General features: G+C 62.9%; 1 protein-coding gene across 1 annotated transcript; it reads left to right on the forward strand.

The window, feature by feature from the left end:
* The first annotated feature begins 264 nt into the window (after positions 1–264).
* Positions 265–23467, forward strand: TRPM5 (transient receptor potential cation channel subfamily M member 5). The gene is made up of 24 exons (XM_031653820.1): positions 265–4225; positions 4889–5069; positions 5924–6090; positions 6719–6902; positions 8646–8710; positions 8880–9071; positions 9415–9517; positions 11191–11309; positions 11782–12132; positions 12205–12345; positions 12414–12537; positions 13038–13183; positions 13646–13758; positions 14010–14102; positions 14224–14482; positions 15101–15219; positions 15593–15725; positions 15820–15994; positions 19575–19728; positions 20208–20389; positions 20683–20815; positions 21382–21454; positions 21875–21941; positions 22438–23467. The coding sequence occupies exons 1-24, from the start codon at positions 3956–3958 to the stop codon at positions 22542–22544; spliced, it is 3651 nt and encodes a 1216-aa protein (XP_031509680.1). The 5' UTR covers positions 265–3955; the 3' UTR covers positions 22545–23467.
* Positions 23468–23540: the final 73 nt, after the last annotated feature.

Here is a 23540-nt window from a genome sequence, read left to right on the forward strand (position 1 = left end):
GCCTCAGTTTCCTTATCTTTAGCAGGGAGGATCCCCGCTTCCCTGGGCTGTGGAGGGCCGGCCCCACTGTGGGTGAGGTGGGGCATTCTGGAAGGGGCTGCCCAGTGCTGGAAGATGGTCTGGGCAGGAGGGCCAGCCCCACGGGCTCTGGATCTGAGACTTCAGGGACAGTGTCTGGCCGGCAGCCTGCAAAGGCAGGTGTGGCTCAGAAGCCGAGGGTGAGGGGAGTGGGGCAGTGGGAGGGGTCTGGGGTCACCAGCTCACTACTGTGTCCTCTCGCCACCACTTCCCTGAGCCATGTCCTCCACTGCAGCCCAGGGAGATGTGGCATCCTCATAGGGAGGACACAGGGACACACATCTGACTTCCTGCCTGCTGCATGCAGAGACCGTTCTGGCACCTTCCTCTTGTGACTCGCCGTTCCCCCAAATCTCACAAATGAGACAGGCCCAGGGAGGCTGAGGGACCCGCCCGAAGTCACACAGCCTGGTGGGGATGAGCGGGGCTGGGACCCCAGGACCTGGTCATCCAGTTCTGTTCTGTGCTGGTCCTGGGGTGCCAGGGAAGCCATGTTTGGCTCTGGCTGTCTCTGGGATGGCTGTGGCTACGGGTGCCCCACTGCCCTGACAGCCCCAGCACCTTCACTGCCCAGGGCGCTGCCTCAGTGTTGCCTCTTGGGAGTTCTGGGATGGGCTTCTGGCCAGGGGTCACGAAGGCCCCTGGCTGTCCCCGGCTCCCTGCCCCACCCTGGGATGCACAGGGAGGGGTGCGGAAGACCTGGGCACCTGCTCATGCAAATCCCGGCTGTTTGCATTGCCTCCCTCTGGGCCCATTTGCCTGGTGCCCAGCACCTGCCCAAATGCCTCCTCAGCCCCTGGGCTGGCCGGTGGGTGTAGGGGGCACCGAGCCTGGGTGTGGGGCAAGGGGTGGTTGCGGCCACCGGGAAGGTGAGGCTGCCCCACGCTGCTGCTGGGCTTCCCTGACCTCAGCTGCCGGGCGCCTAGTTCTGCCCCGTCCTCGGCAGGAAAGAGGTGCTGTGGGCCCTGGGAAGGGCCAGAGCTTGGGTTGTGGCTGCTTCCACCTCTAATGGCTGCTGCTCTTCCCCCCGGGGGGCTTGCACAGAGTCGGGGAGGCACTGCTGAGCTCCAGGCTGAAGGGTGCTCATGGGCGTCCTATCCCAGAACTTCCAAGAGGCAAAACTGAGGTTCACTGGAGAGGAATCCAAGGGTCAGGGAGCCCCGTAGGACCCCTCCCAAGGCCCAGGCCCCCATTAGCTTCCCCACCGGGGATGAAGGGAAGAGAAGAGGGAGTCCCCCATCTACGGCCTAAGCCTAAGAGTCATTGGGAAGGTAAGGATAACAGTGTTGTCCAGCCCAGCCTCGTCCCCCAGGCTGAGGGTCATGGCCAAACCCCAACCCCTACACTCTGTGCTGGGGACAAGTCTGGCCATGCATCCCCAGCCGCAGGGCACATGTCCAGATGTAGCCAGGATTGACCCCAGTGGGTGACCAGGTGTGGCAGGGCCTGGTGGGAATGAAGGCCAGCCTGAGGACCCCCGCCGAGGGTGAGACTCCCACCCAGAGTGAGGACTCCCGCCCAGGGCTGCAAGCACGCATCCCACCTCACTGCCTGTTCTGTGTTAAGTGGTGTCCTCCCAGACGGGGCGACACTAATGGTGGGATACTGTCCACTGCGAAGCTTAGAATGTGACCTCATTTGGAAGTGGGGTCCTTGCACACTGGGGTAGGGCAGGCCTGGGCACTCAGTGATGGCAGAGGAGACAGACAGGCGAGGCGGACCGCACGCCAACCAAGGCGGAGGCTGGAGCCACGAGGCCACAGCCAGGGACACCTGGGGCCTTGGGAACCTGGAAGGGGTGGGAGGGACCCACCCGAGAGCTTCCAGAGGGAGCACGGCCCTGCCGATGCCTGGATTTGGGATGTCTGGCCTCTAGAACTATGAGATCATCGTTTGTTGTTTTGAGCCCCCGAGGGTGTGGCCCTTTGTTTCAGCAGCCCTGGGACGCAACAGCAATGCCAAGCCTTGTCCCAGCCTCCAGCCCCCACCTAGGGCCTGGCCACAGACACGAGCTTCCAACACTGAAAACCGCCAAGCGTCTCCACCAGCGCGGGAGGCCGTATTCAAATACTGCCTCTCTGCGGTCTGCGGCTGGTTCGTGCTCTGCAGGCAGGAAGTGCGGGAGGATTTGCATTACCCTGCAGGGAAGGCTGAGGCCCACGTGGTGCTGACAGCATCAGGGCGCCTCCGCAGGCCTGGCCGGAGGAGGGGGCTGAGGTCCGTGAGTGGGTCCTGCCTGGGGCTGGCAGTCACCAGAAGTTGTGCCAGGCTTGACTTGGGCCTCGCACAGGGACCCTGGGCAGCCGTGACAGCAGCCTGAGCTGGGCATCTTAAAACAACGGCAATTGATTTTCTCATGGTTCTGGAGGCCACCAGTGCTAAGTCCTAAGTCAAGGTGTCGGCAGGGCCAAGCTCTTGAGGGGGATCCTCCCTGCCTCTTCCAGCTTCGGGGCTCCAGGTGTCCCTTGGCCTGTGGCTGCATCCCCCAACCCCTGCCTCCACCTCCCCTGTGTCTTTCCCTGCTCATCTGTCTCTATGTCCAAATGTCCCCTTTTTATATCAGAACCTGGGAATCAGGGTTCCCCCTGCTCCAACATGGCCTCATCTTTACTTACATCTTAATCACATCTGCAACGGGCCTGTTTCCAAAGGTCGCATTCCCACGTACTGGGGTTTGGGGCTTGGACATATCTGTCTGGGGATGCAGTAACTGTGCTGGCTCCACAGGCCTAATGGGGAAGGCCTTGGCCTTAGCCTCTGCCCCAAAGCCAGCCCCCACCAGGGGTCCCAGGACATACTCCCTCTCGTGCCTGAAGGTCCCCTCAACTCCTATGTCCCCTCCTGAGGTCACAGGTGGGCCCCTTTCTAGGAAATGAAAGGTTTTACAGAACGGTCCACTATCTTCTCACAAAGGGCCTTCTGTGGTGGGCACAGCCCAGAGTGCCTGGGCATAGGGTGGGCACAGGATAACAAAGGGACAGTTCTGTGGGATCAGGAGCTGCCAGGTAGCCCCAGGTTGGGGAGGGTAGTGTGACTGGGGGCCCAGGGAGACCTCTGCCTGGTGGCCTGTGACCTGGCGCATGGTTCCAGGAGGGCAGACAGCGGAGCAGGTGCCCTCTGCCTGCCAGGGCTTGTCCTCAGACACTCAGCTTCCAATATTGAGTTTTCAGACAAGCAATCGGAAGGAGGTGGGGCCAAGCCAGGCCGAGATCAGCCAGACTGGGGCGGCTGAGAGATGAGGCCGTGGGCAGGGATGGAGCCAGGACACTGAGGGGACAGCCCCGATCCTTGGATCCCTGCCACATAGAGAGGGGCCGGGATGCCCGACCTCACCGGGCAGCTGGGAGACGTGAGCCCCGTGAGGGTTGAGGTGCACGAGGCCTCTTCTCCCCTGATCTGAGAGCGCTGAGAGAAGAGCTCTGCCGCTGATGCTGTGTGGGCCTGGGTGAGGCCTCCCCTCTGTGTGTCCTGGACCTCCTGGGCAAGGAAGGTGGTCCCTTGTCCACACCGCCTCCTGCACCTGAGCTGAGGGCACCTGCCTCACCTTCTCACCTCTGCTCAGGTGCACCCAGGGGCTCTGCATCCCTGTCCTGGGAGTGAGTGGGCTGTGTGGCCAGGGGGCTGCAAGGCCTCTGCTGAGTCTTCCAGAGTTTCCAGGTCATCCCCGCAAAAGGCCTCTGGAGAATCGTCTGCAGGTGTGGCTGACCTGAGGTGCCCAGAGTGGGGTGAGTAGAGGAACCAGGAGCCAGTGGCAGAGCCCCACACATCCCATCCTCACCTGGAAAGGAGCTTGTTTGGGGCGGTGCTACAGCAAGAGACAGAGCTGCAGGGGGTCGCTGGGCAGGGCCCGTCTGGAGAGAAGATCCCTGGGGCAGAGATGCCTGGGGCAGTCCCCAGGTCTCCTTGTGCATGTCGGCTGGAGAGGGGCTTCCTAGGGGAAGGCAGCACCCACCCCCTGAGGGGAGGGAGGCGGGGATGGGCATTCCCAGCCCTCAAGGGCCGGGGTATCCCTGCATCTCTAGAGGCCGTCATGCAGGATGTCCAAGGCCCCCGTACCGGAAGCCCCGGGGATGCTGAAGACCGGCAGGGGCTAGGCTTGCGCAGGGGCGAGGTCGACTTTGGAGGGTCTGGGAAGAAGCGAGGCAAGGTAGGGGCAGTCCCCAGGCCTCGGGCGATGTCTGTGTTGACCTGGAACCCATGAGCCCCCATTTCCTTCCCTGGAAGCTGAGTGCCAGGGTCCTCCCCACCCCTGGGGTCTGCTCCCCGGGGGCCATATTCAGACCCCCAGACAAGCAGAGTTCCAGAGCTGGAAGGAGTGGCTCTGGCCAGCCTCCTACCTCCCTGCGATAACCGGGACCCCTGAGGTCCCCCCGAGAGATTCAGAGGTGCAAGGTTAGGTGCATCCAAGGCCCCACCTCTGACCAGTGCCCTCAGCTCACTGAGGAGGATGCCAGCCCAGAGAGGGGTCAGGACTCTTCAGGTCACACGGCAGGTCAAAGGAGGACTGGCTCTGTCCCAAAAGGGGTATTGGGGGCCACTCTTCTCCTGCTACCTGCCACCAGGAACCAGCACCTCCCCAGTGCCCCCTGTGTCCAGCCCCCTTGATGCCCAGAACCTCCCCAGTGCCCAGTGTCCCCTCGTGTCCAGCCCCCTTGATGCCCAACACCTCCCTAGTGCTGAGTGCCCCCCATGTCCAGCCCACAAATGCTCAGCACCTCCTCAGTGCCTCCTGTGTCCAGCCCACCCCAATGCCCAGCAGTTCCCGTGCCCCGTGCCCCGAAAGCCCTGAGCTGCAGCCCCCGCCTTGCAGTTTGTACGGGTGCTGAGCGGAGTGGCCCCGTCTGTGCTCTTTGACCTGATGCTTGCTGAGTGGCACCTGCCAGCCCCCAACCTGGTGGTGTCCCTTGTGGGCGAGGAGCAGCCTTTCGCCATGAAGTCCTGGCTGCGGGACGTACTGCGCAAGGGGCTGGTGAAGGTGGCTCAGAGCACAGGTGAGTCCCCACCCCTCACGGCAGCCCGAGGCCCTGACTCTCCACCCCACCCGGCACGGGCAGCGCTCCCACCCCACACAGCAGCCCGAGGCCCTGACTCTCTGGACCATCAGGAGAACATTTCCCGAAACTGCCCACCTGTCCTCTGCAGTACCCACAGGTGCAGCAGTGCCTATGTACTGGACCAGGGCCTCCCCGAGCTGGGCCTGGCCCTTCCTTAGAGCTGCCCCCTCCACTACGAGATGTCCCTGCTCCCACATACCTGGGACCAAAGCACCCCAGTGTATACAGGGTGGGACCCCCTGGGGAGGCAGTCGGGCCAGCCAGCTGTAGGGGCCAGAGTCCAATGACTGGGCTCTTTTTTGAGGCAGCTTGGCCTATGCAACACCCTGGAGAAGGGCCTGAGGTTTCAGGGACCCTCACTAAAGAAATGACTGTGGCAAACTCAAAGAGATCTTCCAGCCAGACATGGCCGAGGGCTTTGTAAAAGTTTGGGAAAACATCCTGGGATTCTGGCCCAGCAGAGGCAGCTGGACAGAGCTGTGTCGGATTTGTCCCGGAGGGACCCCAGAGGAAGGACTGGGCCCCAGCATGTGTGCTCCAGGTGGGGTGGGGGTGCCACTTCACAGGTTCTGGGCCCAGCCAGTCCCACTGCTGCCCAGTCCCCAGTCCTTGGGTGGCTGTCTTGCCCTCTCTGGGCCTCGACTTCCCCACCCCGCCTTGAGGTATTCCCCAGCACCCACCACTGGCTCCCAGGTAACTGGCTGCTGATTGGGCCTAGGTGTTAGGGCGTGGGGCCAACTAGGAAAGACCTGGGCGGTGCAGCACAGTGAGCCCCTCCTCCGTCCCCACAGGAGCCTGGATCCTGACCAGTGCCCTCCACGTGGGCCTGGCCCGGCATATCGGGCAGGCCGTGCGCGACCACTCGCTGGCCAGCACATCCACCAAGGCCCGTGTGGTTGCCGTCGGCATGGCCTCTCTGGGCCGCGTCCTGCACCGCCGCATTCTGGAGGAGGCCCAGGTGCACATCCAGCTCCCAGCACCACGACTGCTGGGGGCCTGGAGGCAGGGGCTCAGAAGGGTTTGGGCAGCAGGCAGAGAGCTCTGGGAGGACAGGATTCGGGCTGGAGGAGGAGCAGGGATCGGACAGAGCAAGCACGTGGCCGGCAGGTGGCAGTACCGCATAGGGAACGGCCAGTGTAGAACGTGGCGAGGTCCCTCGCCTCCTCCTATACCACGTGGGCCCAGGCCCCAAGCCCTGTCCAAGCCTGGACAAGCAACTTCCGTCCCCCATGCTGGGGTCTGTCTAAGGCACTGCCGAGGGAGGCCCAGGCTGCCCCTGGTGGATGTCTGGACACCAGCCCTAGAGTCGGGAAGGAGGAGCTTCCGGCAGCCCCGGCTGTCTCCATGGCTCTGTCTAAAAGAACCTGCTCCCCACCGCCCCTGCCCCTGACTGTCGAAGGAGGGTCCCCGGGCCCCAGCTGTTGGTCCCTCCTTTTGTCTGAAGGGTGGGGAAACCAAGGCTCAGGCAGAAGCCTTGTGCAGGGTCCCATAGTGTAGTGTGTATGGCCTGGCAGGGAGGATCCCGCAGCGGGACCCAGCCCAAGCTGCCTCCCGAGGGCTCAGCCTCGTCTCCCTGATGGGCACAGGAGGATATTCCTGTCCACTACCCCGAGGATGACGGCAGCAGCCAGGGGCCTCTCTGTTCGCTGGACAGCAACCTCTCCCACTTCATCCTGGTGGAGCCAGGCCCCCCGGGGAAGGGCGATGGGCTGACGGAGCTGCGGCTCAGGCTGGAGAAGCACATCTCGGAGCAGAGGACAGGCTACGGGGGTGAGGCCCGCCCCAGCCACCCAGGAAAGCCGCCGGCGGCCAACTGCCTTGGGACCCAGTGGGGATCCAGGGACCCGCCTATGGGAGGGTGGGGGTGACCGCCAGGGAGAAGGAGGAGGGCTTCCCAGGCAGAACGCAGCCAGCATGGCTGGGCACCGAGACCTGGGCCGTGGGGGCCTGGGAGGAGGAGCTGTCTGGGCAGGGCGGTGCAGGAGGCACAGCTGGATAGAGTGGGTCTGGCTGGGCAGTGACATTCCCACCAGAGCAGGTGGAGTTCTGTTTTCACTGGGCCTTGCCGTGGTCAGAGGCTCTGGGGCGTGAGTTGAAAGAGGGCTACTTCCTGCCACCAGGCATGAGGTACGCTGCCACCAGAGGGCAGCGTCACCCGAGAAATGGGCACCTCTGGCCAGTCGCACTTTCAAAAGCTGGACTTACTAAGAAAATGCTAGTGTGTAAATAATATTCATAAACAAAGCATATAATTATTTATAACGTCTATGAACAATATACAATATTTAGAAACAAAAAATGGTTTTTTGTGGGCAGTTTTTGGGTGGGCAGTTTCGGGAAATGTTCTCCAGATGGCCCAGAGAGTCAGGGCGTCGGGCTGCCGTGTGGGGTGGGAGCGCTGCCCGTGCCGGGTGGGGTGGAGAGTCAGGGCCTCGGGCTGCCGTAATTTCTTGGCAAGGCCAACTGAGCCTTTTTTTTTTTTTTTTTTTTTTTTTTTCTGGTAGAATCTCACTCAGTCCCCCAGGCTGGAGTGCAGTGGTGCAATCTCAGCTCACTGCAGCCTCCACCTACCGGGTTCCAGCAATTCTTCTGCCTCAGCCTCCTGGGTAGCTGGGATCATAGGCATGTGCCACCATGCCTGGCTTTTTTTTTTTTTTTTTTTAAGTAGAGATGGGGTTGCACCATGTTGGCCAGGCTGGACTTGAACTCCTGACCTCAGGTGATCCGCCTGCTTTGGCCTCCCAAAGTGCTGAGATTACAGGCGGGAGCCACTGTGCCTGGCCAACTGAGCACTCTTTAGAAATGAAAACACGAAATCTCATCAAACTCTGGGGACACAGGCAGAGGGTCCTGCTCTGCTCTGCGGAAGCCCTGCTGGCCCGGGCACCGTTTGGCCAGGTCTGGTTTATCCTCGAGATTCAATCAGGAGGCACCTTTCAAAGTCAGGGCCCGCCTGGGAGCCCAGTTCCCTGTGGGTGATTCTAAGGCACCTCCAGTCAATTCGCTCCCTCACAGAAGACGAGGGCAGGTCCAGGACTCTCTGGGGGCTTCACATGTAGAAGTCTCATTTGCAGCTTCTGTTTGGGGGAGAAACCTGAAGACTCCCTCGTGTACCTCTTTAGTTTGCTGAGCGGTCAGGAGCAGCCCGCCCAGCAGAGCTCCCTCGATGGTCGAGATGCTGCCTCTGCCACGCTCAGCATGAGTGTGTGGTGTGGCGGTGCACCTGCAGGGCTGGGGGCTCCGTTTCCTCCATGTCACTTTGTATTTTAACAGCCGTAGGCCAGCTCTTGCCACAAAGTCCGCGTGCTGGGCAGTGGGGGTTAGAACTGGAGCCCCCGGCCCCCGTACGGCAGGGGCTGTAATAGCGGCCTGTGCCACATAGCCCAGACGAAGCCCTCACTTTATTCGGAAGAGCTAGCTTTTGACCAGAAAATGTGGTGGCCTGAGAGCCTGAGATCCGGGTAGTCACCCCAGGCAGAGAGTCCTCAGGCCTCACGGGTACCCTGTCCACAGGCACTGGCAGCATCGAGATCCCTGTCCTCTGCTTGCTGGTCAATGGTGATCCCAGCACCTTGGAGGTAGGGGCCTGGCTGAGGCCCCCTGGCTGGCTGAAGCCTTGTGGAGGGGTTTGGTGGATTCTGGGCACCCCTGGGACGAGGCTGGAAGGGATGAGGGCCCCCCTGACACCTGCAGCCAGATGTCGCCGGGATGATCTGGGCTCCGCTCTCCCCTCCCTCCCCGTCTCAGAGGATCTCCAGGGCCGTGGAGCAGGCTGCCCCGTGGCTGATCCTGGCAGGCTCAGGGGGCATCGCCGATGTGCTCGCTGCCCTGGTGAACCAGCCCCACCTCCTGGTGCCCAGGGTGGCTGAGAAGCAGTTTAAGGAGAAGTTCCCCAGCGAGCATTTCTCTTGGGAGGACATCGTGCGCTGGACCAAGCTGGTATGCGCTTCCCCCTCCCCTGTCCTCCCGACCCTCCTCCCGGGGTGGCGCTGGTCCTCTCGGAGAGCCCCTGCTGATGCAGCCTCCAGCCCACTCCCCCCACCTCAGACTGCCGGGCCCCCCTCCCGCTCTCGCTTCAGGCCCACAGGGAGCAGAGGGATCCAGGCAGCCCCTTGGTCTGCGGGTGGTCCCGGGCCGGGCCCAGTGGGTGGTGGGCACGCAGGCTGCAAGGCTCACCTGGGGACACTGCCTGTGCCTCCGCTGGTGTCGACCACAGCCTGCCCCTGCCCCTGCCCCTGTCCTGGCTGAGGCGGCCCCATCGGGGTTCTGTTCTGGTGCCCAGCTGCAGAACATCACCTCACACCAGCACCTGCTCACCGTGTACGACTTTGAGCAGGAGGGCTCCGAGGAGCTGGACACAGTCATCCTGAAGGCGCTGGTGAAAGGTGAGGGCGGGCAGGGTGGGCACGGCAGGCACCATCAGGCGGCTTCATGCTCGGAGACACTCTGGGGTTTGGCAGCCTGGCCGTTTGGGACGCTCGCCCGCCTGTCCCTTCCCGGGAAAGATGACACGTGATTCATGCATCTCTCTGTATTTGGCAAGTTTTATGACATGTGTTTTTTACCACAGCTTAAAACTATACTTAAAGCTCTCAATTCAGTGGGTTTTTTTTTTTTTAGTAGGGGAGGTTGTTTTTTGTTTGTTTTGGTTTTTGGTTTTTTGAGATGGAGTCTCGCACCGTCGCCCGGGCTGGAGTGCAGTGCTGCGATCTTGGCTCACTGCAACCTCCTCCTCCCGAGTTCAAGCGATTCTCCTGCCTCAACCTTCCAAGTAGCTGGGATTACAGGTGCCCGCCACCACACCCAGATAATTTTTTGTATTTTTAGTAGAGATGGGGTTTCACTATGTTGGCCAGGCTGGTCTCAAACTCCTGACCTCGTGATCTGCCCGCCTGGACCTCCCAAAGTGCTGGGGTTACAGGCGTGAGCCACCACGCTGGCCAATTCAGTGGTTTTTAGTATATTCGCGAGGTGGGGCAACCATCACTGTTATCTAATTCCAGAAGCCTTCATCGCCCCAGAAGGAGCCCATACCCCTTGGCACTCACTCCCCATTTTCCCCCAGCCCCTGGGAACCATCGATCTGCTTCCTGTCTCTATGGATTTGCCGACGGGCGTTTCGTGTCCATGGCTCCCTGCAGGGGCGGGAGGGTTTCACGGTTCATCCGTGTTGCAGCGTATACCATTTCATGCTTCATTCCTTCTGTAAGGCGGAGTCAGGTTCCAGCCTGTGGACAGACTGTGGCTGATGCATCCGTTCACCCGCCGATGGAAAATTTTGATCAGCATTTGATGTGCTTTTTGTTGGAGACAAACACGTGCTGAAGGGCTGGCTGCTGGCAGGCAGACATAGCCCCAGCAGGGAGGGGCGCTGCTGAGCAGGGTCTGGGGACACCTTGAGTGAGGGGCCGCTCTGGGAAGGGTGTCTGGACTGCGGGTAGCTCGGGATTTAGCAACCTCACCAGGACAAGGAGGTCAACGGAGCTCCCCTGTTTAGGAACCTCCCTGTTTAGGAGCTCCCCCACCCCTTCTCATGAGTCTCAGTTTGGTCCCAGCGGCCTGAGAGAAGTACCGTAGTCTTATGGGGCCTACGACTGTGGAGGCTGAGGCTGGCGAGGATGGCGGTCTCCAGCAGATGCACCCGGCCCAGGTGCTGCAGGCCTCCCTCGAGTGACCCTGGTGACCTCACCAAGTCATGGTCAAATGCCCTTGCCCGTGGAGGAAACATGGCCCAGCGTGCTACCCTGACAACATCCAGGAAGTGGCCTCAAGGCCCAGGTGTTAGCTGGGGTACCCCCGTTGCAGCCAAGGAAGGTGCCTCACATGGGAGCAGATGGGCCATGCTGACACAGACCAGGGCAGTGCGCCTTCTCCTGGGGTTTGCACAAAGTCTTATGCCTCCTGCTGGTGCTCAGAAGTGGCACATGTGCCCCCTCAAGTCCCAGCGTGAAGTTCCCGTTTCCGCGTCTCTAGGCAGCCCACCTTCGGGGACCCTGTGCCCCAGCTCTGTCAGGCCCTCAGCTTCACCCTCGCCAGTGCCCGCCTGCTCTGCCCACAGCCTGCAAGAGCCACAGCCAGGAGCCTCAGGACTATCTGGATGAGCTCAAGCTGGCCGTGGCCTGGGACCACGTGGACATCGCCAAGAGTGAGATCTTCAATGGGGACGTGGAGTGGAAGGTGCCTCCCAGTCTGGCCCACCTGCCTCCGCCTCCCCCTCCCTCCCCCTCCCCCTTCCCCTCCCCCTCCCGGCACTGCCCAAGCTGCCTACGCTGCCTGCTTCTGCACCCTGCGGGCTGCTGGGCTGAGCCCATTCTGCCCAACTGTCCTAAAGTCTGGGGCAAGACCAGGCCACACGGTTCCGCCCGGGGTTCTGCCTCGCTCGCTGGCCCAGGCAGAGCCAGCTGGGTGCCAGCTGTCCCCGAAGCCCAAGGGGGTCGTGACACCCTCAGCATTTTCTCACAACTGGCCCCTCTGTGCCCGCCCCAACTCAGGGGGCAGGCTGGGGTGCAGGAGAGCACGAGGGTCTGCGTGACCTGGCCCTGGGGATGGGGTCCCTGTGCTCCCTGCTCTCTCCTTCCTTGGGCCCCCCTCCTCCTGTCTCTCACTCACTCTCTTGCCCCCCTTCCTTTGGGTTTCCATGGCCACCAAGTCCTGTGACCTGGAGGAGGTGATGGTGGACGCCCTGGTCAGCAACAAGCCCGAGTTTGTGCGCCTCTTTGTGGACAACGGCGCGGACGTGGCTGACTTCCTGACGTATGGGCGGCTGCAGCAGCTTTACCGCTCCGTGTCGCCCAAGAGCCTGCTCTTCGACCTGCTGCAGCGGAAGCAGGAGGAGGCCCGGCTGACGCTGGCCGGCCTGGGTGCCCAGCAGGCCCGGGAGCCACCCACGGGGCCACCCGCCTTCTCCCTTCACGAGGTCTCCCGTGTACTCAAGGACTTCCTGCAGGACGCCTGCCGAGGATTCTACCAGGACGGACGGCCAGGGGGCCGCAGGAAGGCGGTGAGCGGGGCTCCAGGGAACGGGGGGGTGAGACAAGGGCCACAGTGGGAGGCCGACGCCCATGTCCTCCAGGAGAAGGGCCCGGCCAAGCAGCCCGCAGGCCAGAAGTGGCTGCTGGACCTGAACCAGAAGAGTGAGAGCCCCTGGCGGGACCTCTTCCTGTGGGCCGTGCTGCAGAACCGCCACGAGATGGCCACCTACTTCTGGGCCATGGTGAGCCGAGGCCGCGGGCCCAGCGTGGGGGCGGGGGAGGGACGGCCTCCTGAGACCGGGTCTCCTAGGGCCAGGAAGGTGTGGCAGCCGCTCTGGCTGCCTGCAAAATCCTCAAAGAGATGTCGCACCTGGAGACGGAGGCCGAGGCGGCCCGAGCCATGCGCGAGGCGAAGTACGAGCAGCTGGCCCTGGGTGAGTGACTGGCCGGGGCCAGGCCCGCGTGTCGGGGGAGGACGTGATAGAGGGTCAGACAAAGGGTCCTGGGCCTCGCCAGGGCCGCTTGTTACCGCTGTGGGGCTCCAGGTACCCTCAGTGGCCTCCTCTGTAGGAGAGGACAGACGGCTCTGCCTGGGGTAGAGGCGGCCCCAGACCCTGAGTGTGGGACCGCTGGGCACGTGGTGAGGAAGATAGAGCCTCACGCCCCAGGCATGCACTGGGCCCTGCCGCGGGACAAGGGACATTCAGGGCGGCGGAGGCCCCCTCATCCTGCTGGGGGAGGGAAAGAGCCAGAGAAGGACAAAGGGTCAGGAAGGGTCCAGAGCAGGCCAGGCGGGGGCAGAAGGCCTGGCTGGGCCCTGGGAGGTGAACACAGGGTGCGGCCACAGACCCCAGGTCTGGGCGGGGGATGGAGGAGGGGCGTTGGGGGCCGGGCATCGGTGTCTTGTCCTAGCGGCCAGGGTCTCCGGGGGCAGACCTCTTCTCTGAGTGCTACAGCAACAGTGAGGACCTCGCCTTCGCCCTGCTGGTGCGCCGGAACCGCTGCTGGAGCAAGACCACCTGCCTGCACCTGGCCACCGAGGCGGACGCCAAGGCCTTCTTTGCCCACGATGGCGTGCAGGTGAGTGCCAGCTGGCCTGGGGGAGAGCTGCCAGGGGGCAGGGCTGGCAGGCGAGCTGGGCCCAGCTTGAGTTGACTTTGCAGCCTGCGGCTGCCGTGTCACTCCCGTCCCCGGCACAGGGGAGCGGGGTGGGGCTTCTGTTCCTGGAAGGCGCTCCCCTGGCTTCCTCCACCAGGCACATTCCTGCCTCTGGGCTCAGCGGAAGTGCCACTTCCTCCTCTCAGTCCTTCCCGACCACCAAGCCCAATCTTTTCCCTAGTGAAGGGCACAGCAGCTCAACCCACACCCCTGCGATGAGCGTCCCGAGGAGCATGTCCCCCACCAGGACAGGGGCTCCGGGAGGGAAGGCTGGGCTGGGCGCCCCTTCAGCTCACGTGGGCCAGGCACCTGGGCATTCCTGGGGCAGGGCATAGCCTGGACGAAGGTGCAGAGGTGGAGCCAACAGTTTTGCCTTCACCTCAGGCCTTCCTGACCAGGATCTGGTGGGGGGACATGGCTGCGGGCACGCCCATTCTGCGGCTGCTAGGAGCCTTCTTCTGCCCCGCCCTCGTCTATACCAACCTCATCACCTTCAGGTGGGTCAGGCCTGTGGGCTGCCTGCTGGCTGGGCCAGGTACCAGTGCATGTGCTGGAACCACAGGGAGGGCCTGGGCCTCGCTGGTGCTGGTGGCAGCCTGACTCTGTAGCCCCCAAGTCCAGACTCCCTGCAGGTCGCACTCCCCACAGTCCTTGCACCCAGTGGGCACTTTGATGGCCAAGCGCCTGGAGCCACGCAGGCGCCTCTGGGAGTCCTTCCTGCAGGCCCTGAGCTCTCCTGTGCTTGCAGTGAGGAAGCCTCCCTGAGGACAGGCCTGGAGGACCTGCAGGAGCTGGACAGCCTGGACATGGAGAAGAGTCTGCTGTACGGCCTGCACAGCCAGTGCGAGGCAGAGGGCCGGGCAGAGTGGAGGGGACCGGTGGGTGGTGGCTGGGAGGCTGGACTGTGGTGGGGCACCCAGCTGGGCGCCAGCCTCACCGCTGCGGCCTTCTCTGCGGCACAGGGTAGAGGAGATGGTGGAGGCGCCGAGGGCTCAGGGTGGCCGAGGCCCGCGTGCTGTCTTCCTGCTCACACGCTGGCGGAAGTTCTGGGGCGCTCCCGTGACTGTGTTCCTGGGGAATGTGGTCATGTACTTCGCCTTCCTCTTCCTGTTCACCTACGTCCTGCTGTTGGACTTCAGGCCGCCCCCCCAGGGACCCTCGGGGCCCGAGGTCACTCTCTACTTCTGGGTCTTTACACTGGTGCTGGAGGAAATCCGGCAGGTAGGTGGCCACACTAGCTTGGGTCCCCTCCACTCTGCAGCTTCAGGTTGGGCAACCTAAGCTGGGTCCTGCCCTCTCGGGGTGGGGCTACCCATCTGTAGAACAAGAACAGCATGGGGCCTCCCACCTTCCCAGTCACCAGTGGCCATGATCCTGGTCAAGGACCCAGCCCTGAGCCCTGCTCCAGACCGAGCCCTGAGCCCTGCTCCAGACTGAGCCTTCATCCCTGCTCCAGACCGAGCCCTGAGCCCTGCTCCAGACTGAGCCTTCATCCCTGCCCCAGACTGAGCATGACCATGGTCTCCTTCGTCAGAGTCTGAACCCTGACCTGTATCACAGACTGAGTCCAGACACTGAATAAACTGATCCCTAGACTCTGGGCACAAAAAGCCCTGACTCCAAGTGAAGACTGACCTCAGCTTCTGTCCCCAGACAGCCCTGGAATAGCTTCAGTGGACCCCCAGTCCCACTGGTAGCCTGGGCCCTGGTCATAGATGGAACCCCGATCCCCATGGCACACTGAACCCTGATCCTTACAGATCTGAGCTTGTCCAGGTAGGGCTGTCCCCAGCGAGGGGGCCTGGACAGCTATCAGTGGACTGCCTACCTCCCTCCCAGGGCTTCTTCACAGATGAGGACACACACCTGCTGAAGAAGTTCACACTGTATGTGGGGGACAACTGGAACAAGTGTGACATGGTGGCCATCTTCCTGTTCATCGTGGGTGTCACCTGCAGGTCTGTGGGGCCCAGAGGCCGTGTGGCCTCAGGGGGGCTTGTGGGCAGGCTTCCAGATGAAGCCACTCAGGTCGGGCGTGGTGGTGGCACCTGTGGTCCCAGCTACTCAGGAGGCTGAGGTGGGTGGGTCACTTGAGCCAGGGAATTTGAGGCTGCAGCAAGCTGTGATCACGACACTGCACTCCGGCCTGGGTGACAGAGCAAGACCCTGTCTGCTAAAAATAAATAAACAAAAGATGAAGCCACTCAGGGCCTCAGGAGTCCTGGCCTGGCCCTGGCCCTGGCCCTGCCCACACCCAGCATGCTGTGTGCCCCTGGGGAAGGCTCTGCCCCTCTCTGGGCCCCGCGGCCGCATCAGCCTGCCACCCTCCAGGATGCTGCCCTTGGCGTTTGAGGCTGGCCGCACAGTCCTCGCCATGGACTTCATGGTGTTCACGCTGCGGCTGATCCACATCTTTGCCATACACAAGCAGCTGGGCCCCAAGATCATCGTGGTGGAGCGCATGGTGAGCCCTGGGCCTGGCCCTGGAGGGACAGACAGCCCCTGCCTGGGCCCCTGGCTGGCCGCTGATGCCCCTCTTTCTGCCCCACCCTGTGAAGATGAAGGACGTCTTCTTCTTCCTCTTCTTTCTGAGCGTGTGGCTCGTGGCCTACGGCGTCACCACCCAGGCGCTGCTGCACCCCCATGACGGCCGCCTGGAGTGGATCTTCCGCCGGGTGCTCTACCGGCCTTACCTGCAGATCTTCGGGCAGATCCCACTGGACGAGATCGATGGTTTGCACACAGCCAGCGGGGGCGGGGCGGGGAGCAAGTGGAGCCCTGTGTGCACAAGCCCTGGGCACGAGTCTCTCCAGAGGGGTCTGCTGGGGCCAGGGAGACCCTAGCCTGGGGCAGAGATTGGAAAAGTGGCTGAGGCCTGGTCCCCAGGCCCCCCACACCCCAAAGGGCCAGGCCTGGTTCCCGAGGCAGAGGCAGCTCCAGTCACGGAGCCCCGACCTGGGGCCTTGGGCTGGGAAGGAGACACAAGGAGACCCCAAGGCAGCCAGGACTGGCCTCCTGCTTGGGAAGGCCAAGCGTCAAGTCTTGCTCTGGCGGTGGTCTATCGGGGGCGAAGGGATGGGCAGTCACTAAGGGCACGGATTGGGCCCAAAGGCTGTCCCAGCTATGGTCCAGGGTCTGGGCCCTCTGGCTCTCCTCACGGCCCCTGGCCTCTGCCCTTCTCCCACAGGGCCCTGCTTGACCTAGGTGCCCCATCACCCACCCACCCACCAGAGCCCTTATGCCGTCCTTCCACCATGCGGCCACTCCTAAAGGCACCCTGGCTGCTCCTGGGGACCCACCCCAACGTGTGTGTGGCCTGTCCGTGCCTGTGGGTGTCCCCAGGCCGACCCCTGTAGCTGGCTGGGGCTGGTGGAGGCTCTGGAAACTTTTTCATAAGCCAGTGCAGTGGGGAGGGTGGGGTGGGGGGACAGAGCCGCTTGGCCATGGGGGCCTCTGTGCTGATGGGTTGGTGGGAAGCTCAGGGACGGGGAAGCTCAGGGATGGGGCAGGGACCTGTGCAGTCCCCTGGGATGGCTGGGACTCAGTGAGGAGCCCCGACCTGGGAGGGGACGCACACCTCTGGGAAGGTGGGCCAGCAGCCAGCCAGCCCCTGGGGCCCTCGAGGGGTGCCGTATGCTTGGAGATCCAGCAGAGAAGGTGCTGGAAACATTGTTCAGGCGGTGTCAGGCGGCTGGGGCTGCCCAGCATGGGGCAGTCATGGCACAACGTGCTGCCCAGGCCTGACCCTGACCTCTGTGGAGTGGCGCTCAGGATCTGCGATAAATATTTGTTGATGGGATGACGGCCAGACCGGAGCAAACACAGGCCTCCGGGACAGGCGTGGGCGACGCCGTGATGGAAATCGCCTCTCCCAGCGCGGCTCATTTCCTTGGGCTGTTTTCTTAGCCCCCGCAGCCCCTGCTGACATTTTGGTGTTTGCTCATCACAGGCATTCATTTTCCAGGCCATTAGTTTAACCAGACCCTGCCTGCCTGCGACCCCACCTCGCCCTCACCATATGGTCTCCAACACTGCCCTGTCCGCAGGGCCCCTCGGGGCAGGAGGAGCTCTAGACAGGCGCCTCCAGCCGGGGCAGGGTTGGGGGTCCCCCCTTTCTTGAGTGGCTGCCTCTCTGGCGGGCCAGTCCCAGACACCCGTATGGGGAGACAGGCCTGGCCATGGCCTCCTTGTCGATGGGAGAAGGCGGGAAACAGACTCCCGAGGAGCCTGCTCCGAGTGCTGCCCCAGGGAGGTCTGCGGTGCTGCTGGGATCTCTCAGGGAGGTCTGCGGTGCTGCTGGGATCTCAGAACCCTGTGCTGAAACGCCTACAACAGGGCCAGCCCCGGCCGCACACTGAGTCTCAGATGTGTCACTTCCCCTCTCTGAGCTGCAATTCCTTGGGGTCAGTTCAGCTGCCAAGCAAATGTCTGGGCCCTTCAGGCTGGACCCAGCCACTCACTGTGAGCCCCTCTGCTGCTGGGCAGAGAGTCACTCACACATGCTGGGCAGAGAGTCACTCACTCACACACGCTGGGCTGCTGGGCAGAGAGTCACTCACACACACACGCTGGGCTGCTGGGCAGAGAGTCACTCACACACGCTGGGCTGAGAGGGAGACTGAGGCTCAGATAGTTTCTGCATAGCCTGCAGGTCTCCTCAGAGCCCAGGACAGCCCCCTGCCCCACTCTGCACTCGTGCCAAGCTGGAGCTGGGGTTGAGCTGTGGTGATGAGCTTGTTCTCTGGGGCTCCAGGCCCCAGGGACAATTTAATTTCCAGCCCGGCCTGGTGGCGCCTTCCCAAATCACAGAGTCGGGGAGGGTGTGGGGGTCTCATTCCTCAGAGCTGCTTTTATCAGACAGATTTACGGCTTCACAAACAGGCTCTCCAGGCTGGCCCTGGCCCGCTCCTCCAGAGTGCAGGGACAAGAGGGGTCATCAGTCTGCCCAGGAACAGATTCATGGGCTGGAGGTGGCCAGGGCGGGCAGAGGAGGGGCAGGCCTGGGGTGGGAGCGTGGGGAGGGCTGGTGCTCACTGGCTGCCAGTGCACACACAAACACTCAATAACTCACACACGGGCCAATGTGTCACAATAACTCACTCGGGAGAAACAAGGCAGGAATTCACCCCAGGAAGGAGAACGGACCCCTCCAGCTCAGGACCCAGGCACAGAGGCAGGAACCTGGGAACAGGGAGACCCCCAGAACCCACCACAGGGCAACCTGTAGCTGGCAGGCACCAAGACACACTTGAATGTGCCTGTGTGTGTGCCAGTGTGTTCACACAGACTCACACATGAGCATGTGTGCCAGGCACATCCAAACACATGTACAGGCTCACACAGACACAACCTAGCGTGCAGGCTGGGGAGGGAGGAGAGAGCGGAGCTCCCATTAGGATATGGAGGGGATATGTGGTCCCGGATGGCCGGAGCATGCTCTGGCCTCTGGCTGGGACCCTGAGTACCCTGACTCTCACTGTGGCTCCCTCCTCCCTCCTCCTGCCCTGCAGGCTGGGGTGGGGTGGGGGTCCAAGGCTGAGCCCTGCAATGGAGAAGCCGGTGTGAGGTTCTGGTTTTAAGGGACTGGAGTGAGATCTGCTGCCCCTCCAGGGTATCCCTGCCCAGGGCCGAGGGAGCTCAGCCTGCCAGCTCCCAGAGTGCACTGCCTGAAGAATGTTCTTGACTTGAGTGGCCCAGTGTGGGATCAGTGCCCTCAGGGCTTGCAGCGAGCCCTGTCTGGAGCCTGCTGGCACAATACAGTTTGGAAAGGTGGCGGAATTACTGCCCAGCTTGGAGTATGATCACAGGGGTTAGTGCTGTAACGGCTCTGAGACGTCCTACAGTAAGGACCCCATCTCCCTTTCCTCAGCAGCTTCCCCAAACCTTCAACAGCAGAGGCTTTTTTGGGATGAGGGGTGGAGGTTTTAACACACGCAACAACCGGCAGAAACCTGTGTCCCGTGACCCCTCTGTCCCCCACCTTCCATCCCTCCAGGGGTCTTGGCTCTACCTCCAGGGCCTGTGGCCCTGGCTGACTCCAGTCCCTGGTGGAAGCCCAGCAGACATGGCAGAGGGGGCCCAGGGTGGGGCTCACCACCTGTCTGGTTCTGGTTTGCTGTGATGGGGGTTTCGGTGCTAAAACCTAGGCCATCCTGGGTGAACTGGGACAGTGGGTCACCTAACTAGCACCTGTGTCCCCTGGGTTCAACACTGAGACTAAGCTCTCTACCTCAGGGCGTTTGCCTGAGGCCGCCCTTGTGGCTGCCCCTGGTCTGGTCCCCACGGTGTTCCCCACGGCACCCTTGCCTTCCAGAAGCCCGTGTGAACTGCTCCACCCACCCACTGCTGCTGGAGGACTCGCCATCCTGCCCCAGCCTCTACGCCAACTGGCTGGTCATCCTCCTGCTGGTCACCTTCCTGTTGGTCACCAACGTGCTGCTCATGAACCTGCTTATCGCCATGTTCAGGTGACTCCAACCAACCCCCGGAGGAGAGCGCCCTGGAGCGGAGGGAGCAGAGGGTCATTCCCCAACACCGCCTCCTTCACGGTCCACCTGCTGCGCCACAGAGGGTGGGGCTTGGTGCCCCAGGGCAGATAGGAGGCGGCACAGCCTGGACTGCGGGGCTTTGCCTGCCCAAGACCTCGAACTCTGTGGGCCGCCCTCCTGGTCCCAGGAAGCAGGGCCTGGGTCTTTGGGGGATGGGTGCTGTGGCGAGAACTCTGGGCTTGTCCAGGAGAGCAGAGCGGACAGGGGAAGACCCAAGGAGAGCGCAGAAGCAGTGCTGGGCCTCGGCCCCTCGTGACACACCCCACAGGCAACGCAGACGCAGTGCTGGGCCTCGGTTTCAAAAAGGGCTCCCCAACAGCAATCAGGGTACAGGTGGGATGCGTCCCCCAGGTGGGCGTGGGGAGCCGGTAGGTGACGGCTCGGCTGTGCCCCTGCAGCTACACGTTCCAGGTGGTGCAGGGCAACGCAGACATGTTCTGGAAGTTCCAGCGCTACAACCTGATTGTGGAGTACCACGAGCGCCCCGCCCTGGCCCCGCCCTTCATCCTGCTCAGCCACCTGAGCCTGGCCCTCCGCAGGGTCTTCAAGAAGGAGGCCGAGCACAAGCGGGAGCACCTGGGTGAGGCCGGGGCGGTGGGTCCCAGGGCGGGGCTGTGCGCTGGAGGCGGGTCTGGAGAGACCTGGGCCCCTCCTCAGCGCCGTGGGTCCTCGGCTGGGCTCTGTGCAGGCTGGCACCGCTGAGCCCGTCCCCCTGCAGCTTGGCCGTCCCTGCACAGGGTTGTTCTCGCCCTCCATCCCCTGGCTGGACCCCACTCACTCCTGCCGGGCCTACCTCGCCCCGGGACCAGGCCTGGGCTCTGCCACTGAGGCCCACGTGCTCTAGGAACGCTGACTGCCGCCCCGCTTTCCCAGAGAGAGACCTGCCAGACCCCCTGGACCAGAAGGTCGTCACTTGGGAGACAGTGCAGAAGGAGAGCTTCCTGAGCAAGATGGAGAAGCGGAAGAGGGACAGCGAGGGGGAGGTGCTGCGGAAAACCGCCAACAGGTGCGGGGGCCCGTCCTGATCACTGGTGGGTGTCGGGCTGCCTTTAAGCGGGGATGTGCCCTTGGCGTCAGTGACAGAGGATCTGAGCTGGGGAGCCGAAGCTGAACGGGTAGGGGCAGGCCCTTGGCCAAGCCCAAGGGCCTCGCTTTCCAGCCTGACCTGTGCAGGACCCTGCTGGGATGCCCGGCCAGGCGAAAAGGAGCGTGCACAGTGGCCGTGGCGCCCTCCCTGCTGTGGTCCCAGGAGTGGGGCTCCCCACCCCGGCTTCCCTCCAGCCCTGGCTGCAGGGGCCTGTTCCCGACGGCCTGCCCTGTACTGTCTTGCTGGGTGGTGTGCCCAGGCAGGGACGGCACCCCAGCCCTACCAGGAAGGCACAGAGCGCTCTGTACCTGTGCCAGGTGCACTTTGAGGGGTCCTGGTGCCACCAGATCTGGGCATGAGGGGGGAAGGGAAAGGGCCAGGGCACCCAGACTCGGGCACACAGGGAGGCCTGAGGGGATGGGGAGGCTCCCCACACGCGGAGTGCTGCGTGGCCATCCACAGCTACCCGCCTGCTCCTGCCGCAGAGTGGACTTCGTTGCCAAGTACCTCGGGGGGCTGAGGGAGCAAGAAAAACGCATCAAGCATCTGGAGTCACAGGCAAGCGAGCCCCGGAGTTCCTCTCCCTGACGGGAGGCGGGTGGCCGCGTGGGGCCACTGGGACCTGCCCACAGCCCTGCCCGGTCGTTCACAGAAATGAGCCAGACCAGAGCCAGGACAGGAGCACCCCAGTGGGTGGAGGAAGGTCCTGGGGAAGGGGGCCGTCCCCACCTGTGCCTGCTCCCACCCTGCCACTTAAGAGGCCACAGCCTTAAATGAGGGTGTCACATTCACAACCCCTCGCGTTTCACTCTACATGCCTCACGGGAGCCTCACCCACCCCTGCCTTTGAGTGGCAGCTCCCAGAGGGAGGAGTCCCGGGGCAGCGGGGCCCTGGCAGGAGAGGGGAGATGGGGAGGTTGCCTGTCCCCTGCTGTCCTGAGAGCCCTGGAGCTTCCCAGACATGTTTCCCTTCTCCAGATCAACTATTGCTCGGCGCTCGTGTCCTCTGTGGCTGACATGCTGGCCCAGGGTGGCAGCCCCTGGAGTAAGCCTGTTTGGGGAGCGTGGGATGAGGGTGGGCATGGGCACCCACCCTGCAGCAGCTGGTGGGAGCAGGTGGGGGGCCGTAGGCTGTGCTGTGTACTCTGCCTTCCCTGCCTGGCCTGGGAGTCTCAGGAGGCCTTGGCTGGACACGGTTCTTCAGGGCAGTGTGGGAACCCTCTGATGGAGCCCCGGCCTCGGCCAGGGTCAAATGTGGTTCACTCAGACTCCTGAGGCTCTGCTTGGCACAGGCCCTACCGGGCTGTCCTGCTCAGGGGGCAAAAGGGCCCCTCAGCCTCACGGGAGTTGCTTTCCTAGTCCCAGGAGTGCAGGCGGAGGCCTGGTTGTCTCTGGGCTCCCCATCTTCCCCAGGCTGGCCTGTGGGGACTCACTCTGGGAGTCATGGCATCCTGGCCCTTGCCTCTGAGCCAGCTACCTCTCCCCTTCCTGGGCCTGCCCTGCTGGCTCCCACCGCTCAGGGGGGCCTTCCTTCCCAGCAGGCTCTCGACACTGTGGCGGGGGAAGCCGGCTGGTGGCCTCTGACCACAGAGGGGGTTTAGATGGCCAGGAACAACCCGGGGCTGGCCAGCCTTCCTCGGACACCTAAGCTGCTTGGCCTGCCATATGTGGGGCCACCTCACCTCAGCAGGCCACCCTGGGTCTTGTGCACTGACCTTTGCCGACCTCCAGCGGAACCCCCAGGGGGCAGCAGACCCCCCAGCAGACAATGGCCCTCCTGGTGCCTCACCAGACCCTCACCCAAAGGAACCGCTCCTTGTCCCTCCCGGCCTCCCTGGGGGCACCGCAGTGTCATGGGGCTGTCTACCCTGACAGGCACAACTCCCCGGGCAGAAAACGTGCCCCACCGTAACCCTACCTGGAAACTGACCAGCCTGCACCACAGAGAAGCTGGCCCTGCGGTGCGATGGGGGAGCACCCCCATCCAGACTGAGCAGCTGCTGTGGGATCCGCACCCACCCCTGCCCTGACTTGTGTTGCCTGACAAGAGACTCATCTTTTTTTGAAACACTACTGGTTAGAATTTCTGCCACTTAAGACCCAAAAGGTCCTTTGGGGCTCAGGTGATTGGCTCCTGGAAGACAGGGCTGGGCACCCACGGCGTCTGTCAGCTGTCCCCCCAACACCCAGTGGCCAGTACAGCACACGCTGGTGTTTATGGCGCTAGGACACAGCCCCTGTTGGTGCCAGTGGCTGCTTTATCTCCAGTGGAGCCTGGAAAACACCCAGATAAAACTGGACCCCTGGCTCAGTCAAACACCTGCCCAAGCCCCCCAACTGCCCACTCACACCCCAGCCTTCTCTGTCCAGACCCATTTTGTCATCTCCCTGTCGCCTCCCAAGCTGTGGTCCGCACTAGGCCTGGGGCTGATGGCATCCTGTGGGCTTTGGTTGGGGGATGGCAGATTCTGGACCCACTCAGGCCCATTGAGGGTACTCGCTGGACACCTGCCACTGAGCCACAAGCCCTAGAGGAGGCCTGGGGTTGCCAACTCTTGCTGTCACCTGGGTGATCTGCTGTTAAGGGATGCAGGTGTCAGCCACCCTTGAGTGGTCCAGCACTGTCAGGTGTGGGGACCTCTTG

This window comes from Papio anubis, chromosome 12, assembly GCF_008728515.1.
Source record: "Papio anubis isolate 15944 chromosome 12, Panubis1.0, whole genome shotgun sequence".
NCBI lineage: Eukaryota > Metazoa > Chordata > Mammalia > Primates > Cercopithecidae > Papio > Papio anubis.

Excerpts from the sequence above, each read along its gene's own strand:
- TRPM5 (XM_031653820.1), top strand. The coding sequence starts at position 3,956 with ATGCCTGGGGCAGTCCCCAGGTCTCCTTGTGCATGTCGGCTGGAGAGG. Across the intron at positions 4,226-4,888 it reads CTGGGAAGAAGCGAGGCAAG|TTTGTACGGGTGCTGAGCGG; the intron begins GTAGGGGCAGTC and ends CCCGCCTTGCAG. Across the intron at positions 14,483-15,100 it reads TGCTGGAGGAAATCCGGCAG|GGCTTCTTCACAGATGAGGA; the intron begins GTAGGTGGCCAC and ends CCTCCCTCCCAG.